The sequence below is a fragment of the Myotis myotis genome, unplaced genomic scaffold, assembly GCF_014108235.1.
Source record: "Myotis myotis isolate mMyoMyo1 unplaced genomic scaffold, mMyoMyo1.p scaffold_m19_p_9, whole genome shotgun sequence".
NCBI classification, from domain to species: Eukaryota; Metazoa; Chordata; class Mammalia; order Chiroptera; family Vespertilionidae; genus Myotis; species Myotis myotis.
This window is the reverse complement of record NW_023416401.1, coordinates 60517570-60536764: the sequence shown is the minus strand read 5'-3', so window position 1 is coordinate 60536764 and position 19195 is coordinate 60517570. Positions and strand designations below refer to the sequence as shown.

Here is a 19195-nt window from a genome sequence, read left to right as displayed (position 1 = left end):
TGTTCGGTGGGGACACTACTTTCAGCCGCCTTCTGCAGAAGGGCCCATTGCTGCTCTTGCTGTGGGACTCTGGGGAAGTGCTCCCCACTGGGACTCAAGCCCAGCTGAGCAGTGGCCGCTCATTCTCACCTAGCTTCCTCTCCCTGAATTGGACACAGATCTGCCACTTGGCTGGGCTGGGGTTGGGAGGGGCAAGGGGGTGGTGAAGAGGCCCACTTTCTGGACATTCCTTACTTGACACAGAACAAGATGGGGACAGGAGCCACCCCAGGCCCTCCCCTGGCTGGGTTTGGACAGCTGGACCCCAGAATGGGCTGTCACACAGGGCTGACTCCCGGCATCAGGTGACACAGCCCTGGGCCCCAGGGTGGTGGGCCTGGACTTCAGTCTCCCCATCTGTGAGTCTCACCATCCTCCTCGGCATGGCTTGGGTCCCCATTTTCTGTGTGGCTGTAGGCAAGGCCATGTCTTCTCTGGGCCTAGGGGCCATTTCCAACCCAGATCCCTCGTGGTTGCTGACAAAGCAGGCTGGGGAAGGTGATTCTTCCAACGCCGAGATGCAAACCTGTGTGTGCGGCCTGGGGTGGGACTGGGATGGCCATTCAGGGCTTTTGACCTCTAGCTAGGAGTGGGATCTGGACAAGCTCCCTGATGCTTGTCCCCACCCCAGCCCACAGATTTTTGGGGGGCAGCGACCAGGACACGGACTGCCATGGCTCGGACATGCAGGCTGGGCCTGCTGCTGGCGCTGCTGTTGCCCGTGGTCGGCGCCTCCATGCCAAGCACCGTGGTCAGACTCAACAAGGCGATGCTGAGCTACGGTAAGAGAGGTGCTGCTGTGCTGTCCCATGCGTGTCTGTCACGAGCATGTGCGAGTGAGTCCATGTCAGCATGTATGTACAATTCTAAGTGTGTGCATGTTCCTATGATCTCAAAGGCCGCCGAGGACCCGGATCTTACCTGTCACTGTGCCCCTGGGTCCCAAACCATTTCTGACACAGTGCTTCTCAACAAATATTACGTGAATGCATGAGTGGGGCGTATGTCGTGCCCCATATGCCAGTGTGCCCTCATGATTGTGCTCGCGGGCCTAAGTGGGGTAGGCATGGGTCAGTTTGGCAACTTTTGCTTGTGTGTGTGTCTGTGTGTAAGTTTGAAAATTCATGGAGATGTATCCTCATGTGTACTCGAGTGTCGGGTGGGTGCCTAATCATGGGTGTGTGTGCAAATGCCATGGTGCATGGAGGTGTTTGTGGCCATATGTGTGCATGGGGGTGTCTGTGTGTACATGCGTGCCGGGGAAGGCATGTCTAGCATGGCACTGGGGGCGCGTTCTGGAGTTAGATCCCTGCTGGGCTCACAGTGAGAAGAACTATCCCCTCGCCCGGCCCAACCCAGGCCTCTGTCCTATGACCCCATCCCACCCCCTGGGGAAGGCACAATGAGGAAACCTAGGCCCAGGGAGGGACAAAAGCTGTCTCCCAGCTGCCCCGGGAGGCTTTCGAGGTCTTGAAGCTGGGTTAGGGGTGAGAAATCAGAAGCTGTTTCTCCTGAGGCCAGACTACAGCGTGAGGGACTCGGGACAGAGAGTAGAAAGGATGGTCAGTGGCCCAGGCCATGAAGCAGTGAGACAGTGGCTCAGGGAGGCAGCAGGGTCCCCTGACGCTTACACAGCCTTTCAGCACCTTGTATCTGGGCAGATGGACAGGTGATGAAAGGGGTCAGTGATCCGTGTTACGGTGTGACTGGCACGCGGTCCCAGGCACGGATGCCTTTGGGCAGGGACACGAGGCCAGTGCCCTCCGCCGGCACCTTCTCCCCACCTCGCCCATGTGAGCCTCCTTTGTCTGGAGAGCCTCCAGGTGCACCTGCCTGTGTTTGTTCTGGGCGGAAATCTGGCAGGAGGCCCATGCCCTACCCACCTCTTTCTACGGCCAGGCTGGGTGGCTTCTTAACAGTGTCCTCCATCTCCTTCCGAAAGCCCCAGAGGGCAAGAATGCATTGTAGAGGCAGTCCAGAGGCCTGGTGTGAGCCTCGGCTCAGCCACAGAGGTCAGGCTGGAGAACAGGGCACTGGGGCCCTAGAGACCACTGCCTTTGTGCTTGGGTCTGGGGAAACCGAGGCCCAGAGAGGTCCCGGGACTCCCCCAGGTCCCACAGTGAGTCTGAGCGGAGTCGGGGCCTCTCAACCCTTCATTTGATGGTGCTCTCTCGCAGCACCACCCCCGTCTTTTAATTCCACTCCCATTTAGTCAGCACCTCCCTTGGCCCAGCAGTACAGGTGTGTGAGGAAACCCAGGGCCTGGGGCGCCAGGTGTTTTGGCCCCGGTCTGACTTCTCCTCGCCAGGTGTCCTCAGCTCTTGGTAAACTGGGCATAATACAGTACCTACGGCATAGAGCTGTGAGGAACAGCCTGGCACAAAGGAGGCTTATAGAATGGCAGCCACTGTTATCCCAAAACATGCACAGCAACGGGGAGAGCTAACATGAATTGTGTGCTGAGCCGTCACAAGGACCCTAAGTGACGGGTGCCATTATCATCACTGCCAACTTACAGGCAAGGAAACGGAGGCACAGAACAGCCATACAGAGAGGAGCAGAACTGAGACTTGCACCCAGAACTGGTGGGACTCCAGAGTTCTCAGCCCCCAGCCCCCAGCCCCCAGCCCCCAGACCACCCCGCCCCTGTTTGATTGGGAAGCTCCTTTGTCGGGGCTCCAGAGGAGGTGGGACCCCATCAGAGTCTTGGAAAAGGGCCAAGGATGTTATTGTTTCTGGGGAGTGGCGTCGAACAAGTGGGATTTGGAGAGACAGAGAGAGGGGAAAGGCATGCCTTTCGGGCCTGGTGTGAGCAGTGACCCGAAGAGGCTCATGGGGAGTCAGCTGGCCTCCATCTGCCCCGTGACAAGCCCTCCCCTTCCAGTCTCTGAGGCCTCTCCGCTCAGGCCCCGGGGCAGATGGCGGGTGGTGTGGTCTCCCCGGGGGCTCCGGAGAGCAGCCTAACCTCGCCCTGCTCTGGCCCCACAGTGTCTGAATCAGGAAAAGCCCCTCTCCAGCGGGCCATGCAGGTCACTGTCCCGCATTTCCTGGACCGGAGTGGAGAGGTGCTCCGGCCCGCCAGGTGAGTGCTCCCGTCCTCTCACCACTGGGACGATTGTTCCAGCCCCCCAGTCTATAGGGAGTGCTTCCCTCACCAGGCTAGACACTCCCACCCACGAGGTGAGTGGTCACAGGAGGACTTAGGAGATGGGCCCAAGATGGACACAGGGGACTCGTGCCTCTGAATTGGTAGATGTTTGCTCCTAGGGGCCAAGACTGGGTCCCCAGGGCTGGCGGGACCCTTGGTTCCTTCCTCCAAAAGCTAGACATGGAATTTAGGACACAAGCCTGAGTCTACTTTACCTCCACACCCCTTTGTAGTGCATTGAGACTCAATGACAACGACAGGGAGGGGCTGGGCCAGTCGACCCCATCCACGTGGGTGCACAGACTCACTCTTGCCAGATCTTTGGATTCCTGAGAGAAGTTATAAAATCTATCAATTTTTGAATGATGGAAACTTATTAAACATTTTAAAACTTTAAAACACTGGGTGGGTAAAAGAGCAGCTGGAGAGACCCCCAGTTTGAGGCCCCGCGGCTGGCTGGTAATGGTGGAGAACTAGGCACGACATCAATACCCCAAATCAAGATTCCTAAATGATGTGCATTCTGGCCACACCACAGACAGCAGACTGCTATCTATAATAATAAAAGTGTAATATGCTAATTAGCCGGGACAAAGCCATGGCTGCAGCGGCTGCAAGGGAGGGATCCAGGCCGCCACCTGCAGCTGTGAGGGAGGACCGAGGCAGCCACGGCTGCAAGGCCTACTCTTGCTCTAATTCCGTGCATTGGGCCTCTAGTTTAGATATAATGCTGAGGGTTGTTGTTTGTAGATGTGGGAACACATCCCAGGCGGTTGTCAAGTGAAAAGAAGCAGGTTCTAGGTCAGCCTGTGGCCTAAGGATGGAGGCATGTTACCCAAGTGCTAAGAGTGAGGGTTTTGAGGGTGGAGTTTTGATGTGACTTTTAAAATTTATACCATTTGTAGTGTCTGAATCACCTGCCCCTCACTACTATGCAGGGAAAAAAAATGACTTTCATTTAGAAAAAAAAAAAAAGGAGAAATTATAGGCTACTTGAAAAGTACTTAGCAATCAGAATAGACAGCTTTGAAGGGAGTGAGTTTTCCATTGTGGGAGGGCTCCAAGCCCAAGTTGTTGGCTAGAATGGTATAGGGAGTGTTTCTGCCGTCTGTGGACCTTGAAGTCTTTCTTTCCCCACCTTCCCAGCTTTCCAGACCTCAGCCAGACACTAAAATCCCTCCGAGACCTGAGAAATCATCTCACCCCATTCCCGTCCAGTGCTAGGGTGCTCTCTGCGTCTTTTTCTTACAACCCGGTTGCCCATGCATGGCTCGCATGCCCCTAAGATGAGAACTCACTGCCTATTCCTCATCCCGTGTTTCCGAAGGCGTTCTTTATAACATCGACAGTGTGGGTATGGGTCTGGCTCAGAGTACCCACCCCAGAGTCGATTCCATGGTTTCATGGGAGCTGCCTTGTCACCTCCACTCCTACCCTGCAGGGTCCAGATTCTGAATGTCCAGGTGCTCCGCCTTCAGCTGAAATTCGTTGATGGTGTTGGGGTACGCTTGTTCGCAGCAGCCAATTTTACTATCAAGGTCTTTCGGTGAGTGAGTGTCCTTGTTGCGGGGGGCAGGGAAGGAGGATTTTCAGGGATAATCAGAGTCATTTCACTTTTCCAGCCCTCAGTTTTCTCCTCTGTAAAATGGGATGAATCTTCGCAGCAGGACTATGAGGGTTGAAGCGAAGGGATTCATTGCTGTAATGAAAATTACGCCCCCCTTTCACAGTGCAAGGCACATAATAGGTGCTCAATAAACTTAACTATGAGAATCATTTCTGTGCATCAGAAATAATTTACTAGTAAGTTTACTAGTAAGTTTCAAACTAGGAGCTGGGCCTTCAGAGAGATCTCTTATTTTAACTCCTCTGTCCTGACACTACCCTTTTATTAGGCTTACTGAGGGCCAGGCTGCAGGCAGGGTGTTTTCATATGACTACCTCATGGAAAACCCTGTGAGATCGGTGCCCCAATCTTATGCCCACTTTGCAGAAGAGGAAGCTGAGGCTCAGCGTGGGGAATGACTGGCCCAGGGTCTTGTGGTGAGAGGGTATGGGGAGCCAGAGTTCATACCTACCCACTAAGTATAGGCGTGACCCTGAGTAACGTCTGTGACCCTGAGTGGAGTTTGGGGCACTCAGGGGTCATTTTGTGCTGAGTGGGGGGCAGGCTTGGGCTGTGGGTTTACAGGATCTCGCATTGGTCAGCTTGGGCTCTGCTGGGCGGTGGGGCTCAAGAATGGCATCTCCGTAGCGTCCCAGAGCCCCTGGAGCTGATCCTGCCCGCGGTGCTGCTGGCGGATGCCCGTGTGGACCAGGGCTCCATCGGGACCCCCGTGGTCAGCATCTCCTCCTGCTTCTCACTCTTCAACAAAGCCATCGTGTTAGACGGCAGTCACAGGTGGGTGCCTGGGCTGCGACCATTCTTGAGCTTCCTGCTCAAGCCTTCATCCAATCGCCACAACGGGCCTAGATCTCCAGTATCACACCTGTTTCATGGCTGAGCACACTGAGCCTCAGAGAGGGGGAAGGACTTGCCCAAGGTCACACAGTGAGTATGCAGCCCCTGCCGTGTCCCCTCCGCCTCCCAGCCCTGCACCGTGTGACAATGCACACAAACATACTATATTTGAAAGGATTCTGGGCTGATGCCTCTTTTGGGGATTTCAGAGGGCTGCCCCTCCCTGCAGAGATGGGGAGCCTGAGGCTCAGGGGAGCGGGCTCCTGCCAAGCTCTCCCTGTGTCAGGTGGCCCGTTCATGTCCTCATCGAAAGCTAGCAGCAGCTCCCGCCACCAGAGTGCCTGCTGTGTGCCGGGCCCGGTCCAGGCCCTTTCTGTCTCACAGTAACCCCACCAGGAGCGCGCCAGCACTGCCCTCATTTTACAGAATGACAAACTGAGGCGCAGAGCAGTTAAGTGACTTGCCTGAGATCACACAGCTGGCAAATGGTGGAGTTCAACCCCCCACAGGCTGACTAACCTACTGCTTGTGAATCCGCTGCATTACGTCGCCACCTTCCCACACGTGGGCAGGGCTCACTGAGGCCGGTGAGCACTTCAGACGGGACTTTTTCCCAGAGAAGAGTTGGGTATAAATTCATTCATGCTTGTGTCCCATGGGCATCACGTGGGACTCACATCCCTTCACAGTCCTCGCGCGTGGTGGCTGTTCACAGAATGGAATCCCCGAGGTTGATGGCATCAAAAGTGCAGATGCCATTCTCCCACCTCCCCCAGGGGCACTTGAGTGAGTTTGGGCGGCAGCTCGGAGCAACATTTTAGCAGGTTTCCTAGGAATCCCTGTGGAGACACATCAACTTAGACCAGTGGTCGGCAAACTCATTAGTCAACAGAGCCAAATGTCAACAGTACAACGACTGAAATTTCTTTTGAGAGCCAAATTTTTAAAACTTACACTATATAGGTAGGTACATTGTTATTAAGTTAATTCGGGTACACCTAAGGCTTAGGAAGAGCCACAGTTTGCCGACCATGGACTTAGACCCACCACTCATTGTTCAGAGGGGACGGGCCCAGAGCCAGGGAGGGACTTTCTAACAGAGACCTGGACCCCAAGCGGGAAGCGCCCTGCTTCACTGGGCTTCGAGTGGCCACGGACATGGGGGGCCCAGCTTTCCCAATGCCCTGTCTGTCTCCCCAAAGCGTAGCCTCATTTTCACGTCTCAAGCCTTGAGCCACTTCCAAACCTTGAGACCAACGACCTCTTCTTTGAGGCTCAGTTTCCTCATCTATGGGGCAACTGTGCCAGCACTGTGTCCAGCCCATGGCAGGTGTGGAATGGGGATCACTGGCCCCTGACCGAGGGAGAGACGCCACTCCCAGACTGTGGCTTTGCCAAAAGAGACAGCCCCAAGCGCACCGGCCGGAGCTCAGGGCCCTGTCCGTGTCTCTTCCTTAGTGCGCCCCCTGCGCTGCTGGTCCAGGTGCAGAAACACATCAGAGCCGTCCTGTACAACAAGGTAAACACTCCTGGTGGGTCTCTGGGGAAGGAAAGCATCACTGTCCTCAGTGGGCGTGAATGCAGGGGCATTGCAGGCACAGGGGGGATGCAGGCACAGGGGGGGATGCAGGCACAGGGGGGATGCAGACACAGGGGGATGCAGGCACAGGGGGATGCAGGCACAGGGGTGCAGCACAGGGGATGCAAGCACAGGGGGATGCAGACACAGGGGGGATGCAGCCACAGGGGGGATGCAGCCACAGGGGGTTGAAGGCACAGGGGGGATGCAGGCACAGGGGGGATGCAGACACGGGGGGGCGATGCAGGCACAGGAGGGATGCAGGCACGGGGGGGGGATGCAGGCACAGGGGGATGCAGGCACAGAGGGGGATGCAGGCACAGGGGATGCAGGCACGGGGGGGGGAATGCAGGCACGGGGGGGGGGATGCAGGCACAGGGGGTGATGCAGGCACAGGGGGGATTGTGGTGGTTGCTGCTTTTTTTTCTTTTTGAAGGCCTTGAGGGGGCTCCCCGACTTTCCCTGTGAGAGCAGGAAAGAGGCGTCCAGGGCAGTGATGGGGAAGCCCAAACAAGGGCGGTTTGAGGGTGGCAGTGAAGGAGGCTCATTCTCTTGGGCCAGCCCCAATCTCATGCGAGAGGGTGGGATGGGGATGGTGCTCTCAGGGCCATGTGGCCGTGAAAATGAGAACGAATAAGAGCATGGGCCCTGGAGCCAGATGTGGCCTAGGTTCGAATTCCCCTTCCCCTCAGCTGCGATCCTTGGACAAGTTGCCTAACCTCCCTCTGCCCCGATTCCACATCTCCAATGCAGAGGTGGGCTGGCTGTGGGGTTAAGTGCATTAACTTCCATGGAGAAGTCAGGACAGTCTGGGCAATGTGAGTGATGCTGCCACTGTTACTGTTTTAGCTCTTGTCATGAGCTGCCTGTGGCTGACTTGGGCCCACTGCTGACAGGAGCCGGTTCTCCATCTCTGCCCCTTCCTACCGCATCCCCACCTCCTTTAAGAGGCAGGAGCAGAGACTAAAATAACCCTCTGCGTGCCATCCCCCCATCTTGCAGATGAGAAAACTGAGGTTCGAGGGCTGAAGGAGGCACAGCCTGACCTGGCCCTCTCCTCTGCCTCCTGGCCATGCCTGGCCAGCCTCACCAGCTCTAGCCTGGACCAGACAGTGACCACCCCCGGCCTTGCAGCCTCTCCTCTGCCCCACCTCCTATCACAGTGACCTCAGCTTAATACGCTTCTCTGGCTGCCCACTCTGCTCAGGAGAACACTGGTCTCCCTGACCTGCTTCCACCATGGGTAGCATCCTTCCACCAGTTGGTCCTCTATGCAGCAGGCTCCCTGCCTCAATTGCCCAGGCCCTGCTTTGGCCACCTCTGCTGTCCTCTACAGTCCTGTTCTTTCCTCGGTGCCCAGGGGCCCCAGCTTCCCCTCTGACTCCCCGGTGCTCACATGAGGTGCCTGAAGATGCCCACTGGTGGTGGAGGAAGGAAGGGATTCCAAGCCTTGGGGTCCAGTTTGGAGAGGCTTCCAGACTGGGACCCTAGACCCTCCCCACTTGCCTCCTCCAGCCCCGAGTGCCGCCCTAACCCAGGCTCCTCTGTCTTGTCGCAGCTGTGTCTGAGTGTCTCCAACCTCGTGCAGGGCCTCAATGTCCACCTGGGAACTTTAATTGGTAAGACCTGGGAGTCCAGGGGGAGACAGAGGGGGACACCTGAAACCCTCTGAGGCCCTTAACACCCATCAAGATCCCCGCTCTGGATCAGGGTAGACTGCTGGGAGGTCAAGTTGTAGGATGACTGAACAGTAATTATTATTATTATTATTATTTAAAATATATTTTTATTGATTTCATAGAGGAAGGGAGAGAGAAAGAGATAGAAACATTAATGATGCGAGAGAATCATTGGTCGGCTGCCTCCTGCACGCTCTTCACAGGGGATCAAGACCACACCTGGGCATGTGCCCTGACCGGGAATTGAATTATGACCTCCTGGTTCATAGGTCGATGCTCAACCACTGAGCCACGCTGGCCAGGCTGACTGAACAATTATTGATGGAATCTGGGAGTCTCAAAAATTCTAGAATGTCTTTGAATGTTTAGTGCATGTATGCGTGTGTGTGTGTGTGTGTGTGTGTGTGCGCGTGTGTGTGTAGGGGAGTACATGCAATTTGCAATGGCCTCCTCCCCAGTCTGGAGAGTCAGAGACCCCTGCTCCCCTGGTTGTGCTCCCACATCTCCCACCTTCCTTGCTGGACTCTCTACCTCTCCCCCTTTCAGGGCTCAGGTCCTTATATTCCGTTCCTCCTGGGGGTCCCACAGGCTCCTCCAGCTCAGCAGGTGCTCAACAGAACTCCAGCTCTTCTGCTCCCAAGTGCCCCTCTCCTGTTCCCCCTCAGGGGCCACCACCATCCAGAGTCACAGCTCCCTCTCTCCACTTCCTGCGGGGCTTGTCCTGCCTCTGGTTTTCCTAGGGGTCCTCATTACCAGGGAGCACTAGGAGTTACTAGTGGAGACCCTGTCTTAGGCTCACCCCCCAGGAACAGATCCTGAGATGAGGCTTTTAGTGTAAGTGGCTCCCTGGGGGTGGTTCCAGGAGCACTGGTTGGGGAGGGGAGCAGGGAGACAGGGGAGGCCTGTTAATGAGCAGGCACTGCCCTTGGGGAGCTCCTGACACCGAGTCTCACACCTCTAACATCCTCCCGTGTACCTACCAACTCCCACCAGTCACTGGTCTCTTCCCCACCACCCCACACCTCCCACTCCCTCAGACGGAGTCCCAGGGACTGGTAGCCACAAAGCACAGTCCACTTAGAAAGGTGGCCACAGTTCGCTTGAAGCAAGGCTCCGTCAGGACCTCATCTTACAATCTGAAACTAAAAGCTATGAGAGTAGGTCAGCCTCATTTTCTTTTTAGCAGTTTAAATGTTTATCAGCATTTAAGAACCACCTGGCAATGACCTGCCTGCCCGTCGCCACACAGATCAGAGAGTGCATCCTTGTTGACAGGTTCTCGGTGAGCCCTGCGCATAAGCCAGGGCTTTCTCTGTCCACCCCTCGCCCCCCTGGCCCTCGCCCCCCTGGCCCTCGCCCCCCTGGCCCTCGCCCCCCTGGCCCTCGCCCCCGCCCCAGCCTCTTTGGAAGCTGCTCCTATCTGAGGCACACTTTCTCCTATCCCATGGCTTTGCCTGGGATTCTGGTGTTTCTCCCATGCTGCTGTCATTGACTGTGAGATCCAGAGCTGGTGATTATTGGTAGCTGCACTTGACAATTGGTTTGCTTTGCCTTTGAGACAGGGGTTTGCATCTAACACAACCCTGGGGCTGGTACTGTGCCTTTTGAGTGCCTGTAGGAGGCAGTGTGAGTAGGGGGAGAGAGTGTAGCTTCGGAGTTGGATGGACCTGGTATACAATCCTGGACACAACTGAACTCACCAAACTTTGTGCGCGTACACACGTATGTGTGTGTGTGTGTGTGTGTGTGTGTGTGTGTGTTTGTGAGAGAGAGAGAGAGAGAGAGAGAGAGAGAGAGAGAGAGAGAGAGAGAGAAATGGACTCCTAACCTGACAGGACTGTGGTGAGGACAGAATGAGAGAGTGTAAGTCAGATGTCTGGACCTTGGTAAATGTGAACTCTCTTCTTTTCCGTGGCTCCTTCTTGCCGTTGGCGGGGGTGTTTGTACCTCGTGCGACCTGTCTCTTTCCTTCTGATTTGGGGTCTTTAGTCTTCCATTGACTGGGAAGCGGAAACTAAAACTGTTAGAGTTGTGTCTACACTAGGAATCAACAGGCCGCGAGCGGCCGAATCGTGGGTGCGCACTTGGCAACTTCAGTTTGCTTGCTCAGGGGCCATTTCCCACCGCGTTTGTTCCTCGGCCTGGGTCCGGCTAAACAAGGGAGCGGGTGACTGAGTTTTCCGGATCGATGAGGCTAAGTGTGCCATCTGTTCTTCTTCATTCTGGTTTCATTCAGGCCTGAAGCCTGTGGGTCCTGAGTCCCAGATCCGCTACTTCATGGTCAGTAAGCCCAACATCACTGAGGACTACATTTCCTTGGATATCAACGTAAGTGCCTCCTTGTCATCCCAGAGCCGGAGGCTTGTTGCCTCTGGAGTCCTTGGTGTTCTGGAAGAGTCCTAAGAGAGCAGGGGGGTTGAGGAGAGAAGGCCTGGAATGGCATTCCAGGTGTGCAGCAGGACACATGGCGCCCTGGGATGGGTGGCATCTCAGAGCCCAGGTTCTGTGATGGAGCCATCTCATCTCCCTGCTGATGCCCCGCTGCTGTTCCTTCCCTCCCCACCCCCATAGGCGGTTCTCTTCCTTCTGGGCAAGCCCATCGTCCTGCCCGTGGATGCCACCCCCTTTATGCTGCCAGAGCATGTGGGCACCAATGGTGCCATGGCAACCGTGGGCCTCTCCCAGGACCTGTTTGACTCTGCCCTCCTGCTGCTGCAGAAGGCTGGTTCCCTCAACATGGACATCACAGGACAGCTGGTGAGGGTCAACCTGCAGTCGGGGGCCTGTGGGGTAGGGGTGCCCCTCTGGACCAGCCTGGGGAGACCCCACAGGGGCCAAAGCATGGGTGGGTGAGGTGGCTGGAGCTTTGGGGCCAGAGGGAGGCTGGTAGAAGGTTTAAATGAGGGTTGAGGGGAGGCAAGACATGGCCTAGCTTGGGGAGCTGCCACCCTGAAAGCTGTCACGCGTGGGGGACTGATTTCAGAAGTCGGATGACAACCTGCTGAACACCTCTGTGCTGGGCCAGATCATCCCCGAGGTTGGTAACATTTCTGATCATTTTGGGGTCAAGACTCAGGATTGGGATGGGGGACTCTCTAGGCTGTGGGATCTCCACTGGCTCATATCTCTCCCAAGTGGGGTTCAACGGCACCCCCTCCATCTCAGGCATGGCCCTCCTGCTCAGACACCATGCTGTTTTCTCCTCTGTGGAGAATGCCCAAGCACGGTCTCTGCTTGTAGTCTTTCTGCTTCCATTTCCTTATCCATCTTTAAAACCAAGCTAGGGAATTAGCTCCTGGAGGAGGACCAAACCCCTCGTCTTGCCCTGGAGGCTCCTTGAGCTTCCATGGCTTCCGAGCTTCCCTCCCTCCTGGCACAGATTGCACAGGCTATGCCTCTCTTTATGCTTATTGTCCCATCAGACCCGCATCCCTGAGGGCAGGGGCCTCGGATGGCCCCCCTCTGTGAACCACTAATGTACAAATGATGGCTTGACCAGCAGCAGAGGAATGATGAGTGGAGAGCACAGCCAGCCTTTGCCGCCAGGTGGCCTCCTCCCTCTCTCCCCTCTGGTTCCCCAGGTGGCCCGTCAGTTCCCTGAGCCCATGCCCGTGGTGCTCAAGGTGCGGCTGGGCGGCACCCCTGTGGCCACACTCCATACCAACAATGCTACCCTGCGGCTGCAGCCCTTAGTGGAGGTCCTGGCCTCGGCCTCCAACTCGGCTTTCCACTCCCTTTTCTCCCTCGATGTGGTGAGTGAGCTGGGCTGGGTGGGGCTGGCAGGGAGGGCGTTGGTTGTCAGTCTCCTCATTTGCTCTGCTCTATCCACACTGGTCTCCTTGTTATTCCTTCAATGTTCCAGAATATTTCTGCCTCAGGACCTTGGCACAGGCCATACCCTGTGCCGAGGATACTCTTCCCCTGGCTCTTGCTCTGGCTGGCTTCTCTTCTTTCAGGTTTCAGCCTAAATGCTGTAGCCTTCCTCTATCTAGGTGGCCTTCCGGGACCACCCGGAGAAAGATGGTCCCTATCAGCCCTCTGCACGCCACCACGCTGCCTTCATGGCACCCACTGCTCCCTGAAGGGATTCCATCTGGTCGCTTTGGTTATTGTTCACCACTGGCCTGTGCCTCACAAACACCTGAATGAGTGGGGGCATGGGTGGGAGGTGGGGTCACTGGTGGCCAGCTGAAAGGTCTCACTTGGCCCTGTGCCCTTTGACCCCGCTCTCCCCACTCACCCAGGCAGTAAACCTTAGCCTCCAGCTCTCGGTGTCCAAGGTGAAGCTTCAGGGGACCACATCTGTGTTGGGGTAAGTGAGGCCTCCTGGGCCCAGCAACCTCAGTGTGTTCCTCTGTGCAGTGGGCTCACAACTACCCATCATGGAGCCTTGGATGTGGCAGTCATGGCACCGGGGTGGTGGGCACTAGGCCCCTTCCTTAACCCTCCTGCTTCCCTTTCAGGGACGTCAAGCTCACGGTAGCCTCCTCCAATGTGGGCTTCATTGACGTAAGTATGGGGCCGGGGTCTCCAGAGGGGGGCAGGCCATGAGCCTGGGAAAGGGGTACATGTGTACGTGTGCTTGTGCACGCATGCACCTGTGTGTGCCACCATAACCAGGCTTCCTCCTGGGATGCTTGGCCGCAGTGGTCAGTCAGAAGTCCACCCACCGACAGTCTTTCCCATGATGTCTGTCAGCTGGTCAGCTGGTCAGTCAGCCTTGGTTCTTAAGTGCGGTCAGTCAGTTGGCCTGCCTGTCACTCTGCCTGGTGGTCGATGACCTGTCAGCCCAAGAATCACTGAAGCCATGGGTAAACGGGACAGGCCAGCATCAAATGGCATTGGCTGCTCCGTCGGTCACGTGACATGGCTGGGCCAGCAGCCACCATGCATCCCTTTGTCCGTTGGCCTGCAAGTCTATATGCTCCATCAGTCTTTCTATTGGTTGGTCCATCTGTCAGTCAGCACCAACAGGGCAGCCAGTCACCTGTTGGTCACACCAGGAGCGAGTGTCCGTCAGTCAAGCGCTGGTCTCTCAGCCTCCTCTCAGGCTAGCGGTTCCTGGGTGCTAGTTAGTGCTCAGAAGGCGGACCCAACCCTGGGGGTAGCTGGGCTCTGCTTGAAGCCAGGACAAGGGTGCCCTGCCCTCCTCCCTCCCCCCGTGCCTCTGCCATCTGTGTGTTCATCTGTGTGTTCATGTGTGGCCTGTCTGTCCATCTGTCCCGGATCCTTGCTGGGGTGGACCTACGGTCCCCCACTTCCCTGGCTCCACGGCTGCAGACGGATCAAATACACGCACTCGTGGGCAACGTGTTTGAGAAGCCCCTGCTGGACCACCTCAATGGTGAGCCCTGCCCTCCCCTCCCTGTGGTCCCTTTAGACCCCTCCTGTCCACACCCACTCCAGGCTCCATCCGGCCCCTTTCCGCCTCCCAGGCTCATAGGGTAAGAGGGTGGCCTCTGGAGTCCAGCTGCCTATGTGCACATCTTGGCTCTGCTGTTTAGCAGCTGTGTGATCTTAGCTACGATTTCCCTTTCTAAGACTCCATTTTCCCTTCTGTAAAGTAGGTATAAACACGAGGACTTGAGCACAGACCTGGTTCCAGGTAGTGCTCTGTCACTGCCTTCCGGCTGAACTTGGTTTCTCTTTTCCTGCCTGTAGCTCTCTTGGGCATGGGGGTTGCCCTTCCCAACGTGGTCAACCTCCACTACGTCACTCCTGAGGTCTTTGTCCACAAGGTGAGAGGCTGTGGGTGTGACCAGAGGGGCCTCCTCGGCCTTTGGGGGGAGGCTGGGCTTCGAGACACGGGGATCACCTCTTGCCCTCTCTCCCCGCTAAAGCAAACAGTGGGATCCCAAGGTCAGCCAGGCCTGGGGGTGCCCCCTGCTTCTGCCACGACCACCCCAAGAATCCTTAGCTGCAATGAGATGGAAAATTCAGGATGTCAAGAGCCGCTGGTGGGAGGGTTTCCCCCACCCTTTAAGTCCTCATCAAATACCATACCAGGCCACAATCAGGGGCCTTCAGTTGTCCCTTGACTCTGTGCGCTGGGTGGTTACAGCCCCTTTGGTATCTGGGGAGGATGACAAAGGGGCTCCTTTTGGTTTTGTACACAAACCTCTGCAGGCTGGATGGGAGAAGGTACTTCGGAACCTTCTAAAATCATTTTCCTTGATCAGAAATTGTGGGCTCAGAGTGAAACTGAATCAAAACAGCTGCCTGGGTGAGATCCCACAGCTTCTTTCTGCTTCACCTGGGACGTAAACGTTTAATATCCTCCTAATTCACTCAGCAAGACATGCACAGGACAGAAAGCTTAGCCAAGGTCCCTCAAGCCCAAAATCTGTATGCTATTCACCACCCTCCTCCTCAAGTGAGACCCACTGATGTCTTTCCAGAGAGGATACGCTTGCTGCTTAAGAACTACGATCTCAAGGCACTTGTGTGACCCACCTCCCTAAAAAGGAGCACAGAGAGCCAGGGCTACTAGTGGGGATTTCCCCAAGGTTTCTCCAAGCAAGCATGGTCAGTGCTGACCCACAAATCCAGGCAGCTGGGTCTTTTTATACAGATATATATTTTTATTGATTTCAGAGAGGAAGGAAGAGTGAGATAGAAATATCCATGATGAGAGAGAATCATGGATCGGTTGCCTCCTGCAAGTCCCCCACTGGGGATCAAGCCCACAACCCGGGCATGTGCCCCTGACCGGAATCGAACCTGGGACCCTTCAGTTCACAAGCCGACGCTCTATCCACTGAGCCAAACTGGCTAGGGCAAGGCAGCTGGGTCTTAGGTCAAAGGTCCCTAGACCAGCGCTGTTCGATAGAACTTTCTGCAAGGATGGAACTCTGCACTGTCCAACACAGTAGCCACTATCAGCCACTGGGCATATGTGGCTCTTTGGCACTTGAAATGTGGCCAGTACAACTGAGGAGCTGAATTTTACAGTTTATTTAATTTTAATTAATTTAAATGTAATTACCCACATGTGGCTAATGGCTACCATATTGGACCACATAAGAGCTACAGATGGGTAGGAACTTGGTCTGGCTTGTTCTCCGCTGGGTCCCCCAGCACCTGACACAGGGCTTCGCTCACAGTAAAGGCTCAGTGAAGATTTGCTGAATGAATGAATGAATGAATGAATGATCAGCAGGCCTGCAGGACATTTCTGCAGTGCATTGTAGAGAGTAGAGGACCTATGGGGAGTGCCTGGCTCTGCTGGGAGACTTGGGTTTGGAGAAGATACTCAATGGTCTGGACTCCCAGTCATAAAGCAGAGATGGTGCTGACCATGTACGGACGCTTCAAGTGCAGCCCCATGCTGAGGGCTCTGTCTGCGTGGTCTCGCAGCATCTTCCTAGCAGCATTTTCGAGGTGGGTGCTGTTAGTGACAGAGTAGAAATCTGAGCCCAGAGACACACAGCAAGAGTGACAGAGCGTGAACTCAGAGCCAGGCTGATGGGATAGCTGGGGGTCCTACAGGGCCTTGTGTGGCCTCTGACTTGACTCATGGTTTTCTTTGCCTTGCAGGGCTACGTGGTGATATCCAGCGGACTCTCCTACCAGAACTGAGGCAGGACCACTGGGAGGGCTGAGTGGGCCAGCTGTTTGCCCTGGCGACTCTCTTGCCTCAAGCCACTTAGGAAACCGAGGCACAGCCACACTTAGTCCTCTCCAGCCAGCTGGATGGCCCAGGCGGGGTTGTTTAATTTTTGATGCACGCCTGGGTTCCCCTCCTTCACTTCCTCCCGTCCTGTCTCTCCCCCTTCCTTTCCCCCCTCCCTCTTTCCTTACCTACCGGCTCCTTCCTCCTACCCCCTTCATTGTGGGCAGAAAATTGCTTCTCCAGGAGGTACAGACCTATCCCCTCTTGCATTAAACATCTTCCCTTGAGCTGCAACTTTCAGCCAAGCCCAGAGAACTCTTTGCGTAACTGGGGCCAGTTCTCTACATGCAGTCCCTGGGTCCTGTCTCTCCGTGGAGCCCCCAAAACTGCTGGGGAGAGGAAGAAGATATGACCCCATCTCTATTGACCTCATCTGTGGACTTCATTACCTCCTTGCCCAAGGGAGCTCATATTTTGAATGAGGACCCGGAGAGGAACACAGATGACCTGGAAGTTCCGAATGCCACAGTGACACATTAGCACTGGGCCTACCTGGTGACATGCCCCATGCCTTTTCCCCTCTACAGCATCACATCCATCTTGCTGCTAGGACCTCATAAGAATCCTGTGAGTCAGGCAGGCAGGACGTGGAGTCCCATTTCACAGATGCGGGAACGGAGGCCCAGTGAGGAAAGAAATGCACCCAGAGTCTCACCACTGGTGGCAGCTGATCCCAAGGACTCTTCGCTCTTCCTAGAATCCAGACATAAAATGTCCAGTTCTCTCTTCCATGCACCCGCACCCCCACCTGGAGTTTGTCCTTGAGCCACAAGCATCAGGTGACAGGGACTTCCCTGCCTTCTCATGTGGCTTCTCCATCTTTGGTTTACTCGGGCCATGAGAGAGTGTTTTGTTTGAAGGAGGCAGGATCCACCTCCTGAGCCTGAGGCCTCACTGAGCATGTCTGAGTCCCTTTCCCTCTGAAAGCTCTTCAAAGTCAGTGGGTCACACATGATAGGATGGCCCAGGGCAGATGGAGGGCTGCAAACACTAGCAACCACAGCCCTGCGATTTGCTCCCTATCGAAAAGCTAATCTGATACAGGGCTCATGCTTTACGTTTCCCTGGGGAGGAAAGGGGGTCCCAATTTCCACCATCAGAAAGCGAAATCTTTGGTACTGTGTGACACTAGCCTCGCCCCCTGTGTGGGTTATAGGCTCACCCCTAAAGTCTCAGTGTGAGACAGGCTGGGGGCTTGGACCAGCCCAGAGTCTTGGTGGGGAGGAGGCGATGGGTAGGGGCTGAAGGAGTGGAAAGGGGCGGACTGTAAAGTCCAACCTCATTATTTCGCTCGCGATCGCATGGCCTTTTTTCATTTGGTTGCTTGTTAATTAATGAATGAATCCTACTTTTATTGGGACTTAGCGTAGGCTCGGCCCGAGGCTGAGGTGGTTTGGAGTATGGGAGACAAAAGTTTTAGACACAGACTGTTAGGTCCACACTGAAAGGAGCCAAGAGCTGTTGTGAGAGTTTAAGGAGTGAAAGGTGAGCGTGGTGGGTGGTGCACGCGGGCAGGCTGAATAGCCACCTCAGTCGGTGATGAAAGAAAATTGAACTTATTTAAGGGAAGGGGGTGGGGGGTGGGGTACCCAAAGGGAAGGGCTGTGCAGCACTGACTCAAGGGGACGTTGGGTCCATGAGGGCACCACCCCGGAGCTGGAGTTTCATCCTTCTATGCAGTCACTTGTGGGAAACTTGTGTCAGTGGGTTGGGGGCTGAGCTGGTGGGCTTGGAATGCGGGTGTGCGATCAGGTTCCTTCAAGGCAGTTTCCATGCCTTGTATGGCCTGACTCCTGGTGTCCAGGGAGTTTTTCCTGGTCCTTGTTTTCCTGTGGCGGGAAGCTTACGAATGGCCCTTAAGGACTGTATTGCCTACAGTCCTAACACAGATCCAACCCATAAAGGTAGTAATGACCTATAAAAAGATCATAAGCTCAATATTTAAGGTCCATCTATTAAGCAGTCAGACCAATGATCCAATCTTCCATCTATTCATCTGCCCACCTATCAATGCATATACACCCACCCATCCAGTTGTTCATTCATTCATTCATTCATTCATTCATTCATTCATCTATCCTGTCATTCATTTATTCGATCACTTTTTCCGACCAGCTAGAACCTTTGTTTGCATATTGCACAACCTGATGTGCTCTGTTGTATAATATATATGCTTTTAGGAGGAGGGGGATGAAGCGCCTGAGCCACGCTCTGTGCCCAGAAGGAAGCCATGGTCTGTGGAAAGAGAGCTGGCCTGGTCCCTAAGGGACACGACTCAGTCATTCAGTTAGAAATCACAGCTTAAACAGGGGGCGTGTAGTATGAAGAATGAGGAACTATGGGAAAAGAGTAACTCTAAGCTAGAAGGAAACTGTATGGGAACCAAGGGCTGAGGGAGAGAACCAGGAAGGAAAAACTTGGAAGGGCTCAGACCTCCCTGGAGAGGATATTGCTCAGCCTCCTGGAGAGCAGAGAAGTTTGCTGTTGGCCTGGTTGGAGCTGGCCCATGGCTGCTGGGCAAACCATGGGCAGCTACGACCTTCAGAGAGCAGGTGCAAGGGCGGGGGAGGGGGGAGAGGGAGGAGCCCTGGGGACAGGTGGGGTTGTGCTTGTCTGT

The 19195-nt window shown here is 55.3% G+C and overlaps 1 protein-coding gene across 1 annotated transcript; it reads left to right on the top strand.

Moving 5' to 3' along the window:
* Positions 1-712: 712 nt before the first annotated feature.
* On the top strand, positions 713-16484 carry BPIFB2 (BPI fold containing family B member 2). The gene is made up of 15 exons (XM_036321241.1): positions 713-821; positions 3028-3121; positions 4629-4733; positions 5442-5588; positions 7107-7167; positions 8786-8846; positions 11143-11234; positions 11478-11663; positions 11890-11943; positions 12488-12662; positions 13155-13218; positions 13370-13415; positions 14187-14250; positions 14568-14644; positions 16443-16484. Exons 1-15 carry the CDS (start codon positions 713-715, stop codon positions 16482-16484), a joined length of 1377 nt encoding a protein of 458 aa, XP_036177134.1.
* The last annotated feature ends 2711 nt before the right edge of the window (positions 16485-19195 follow it).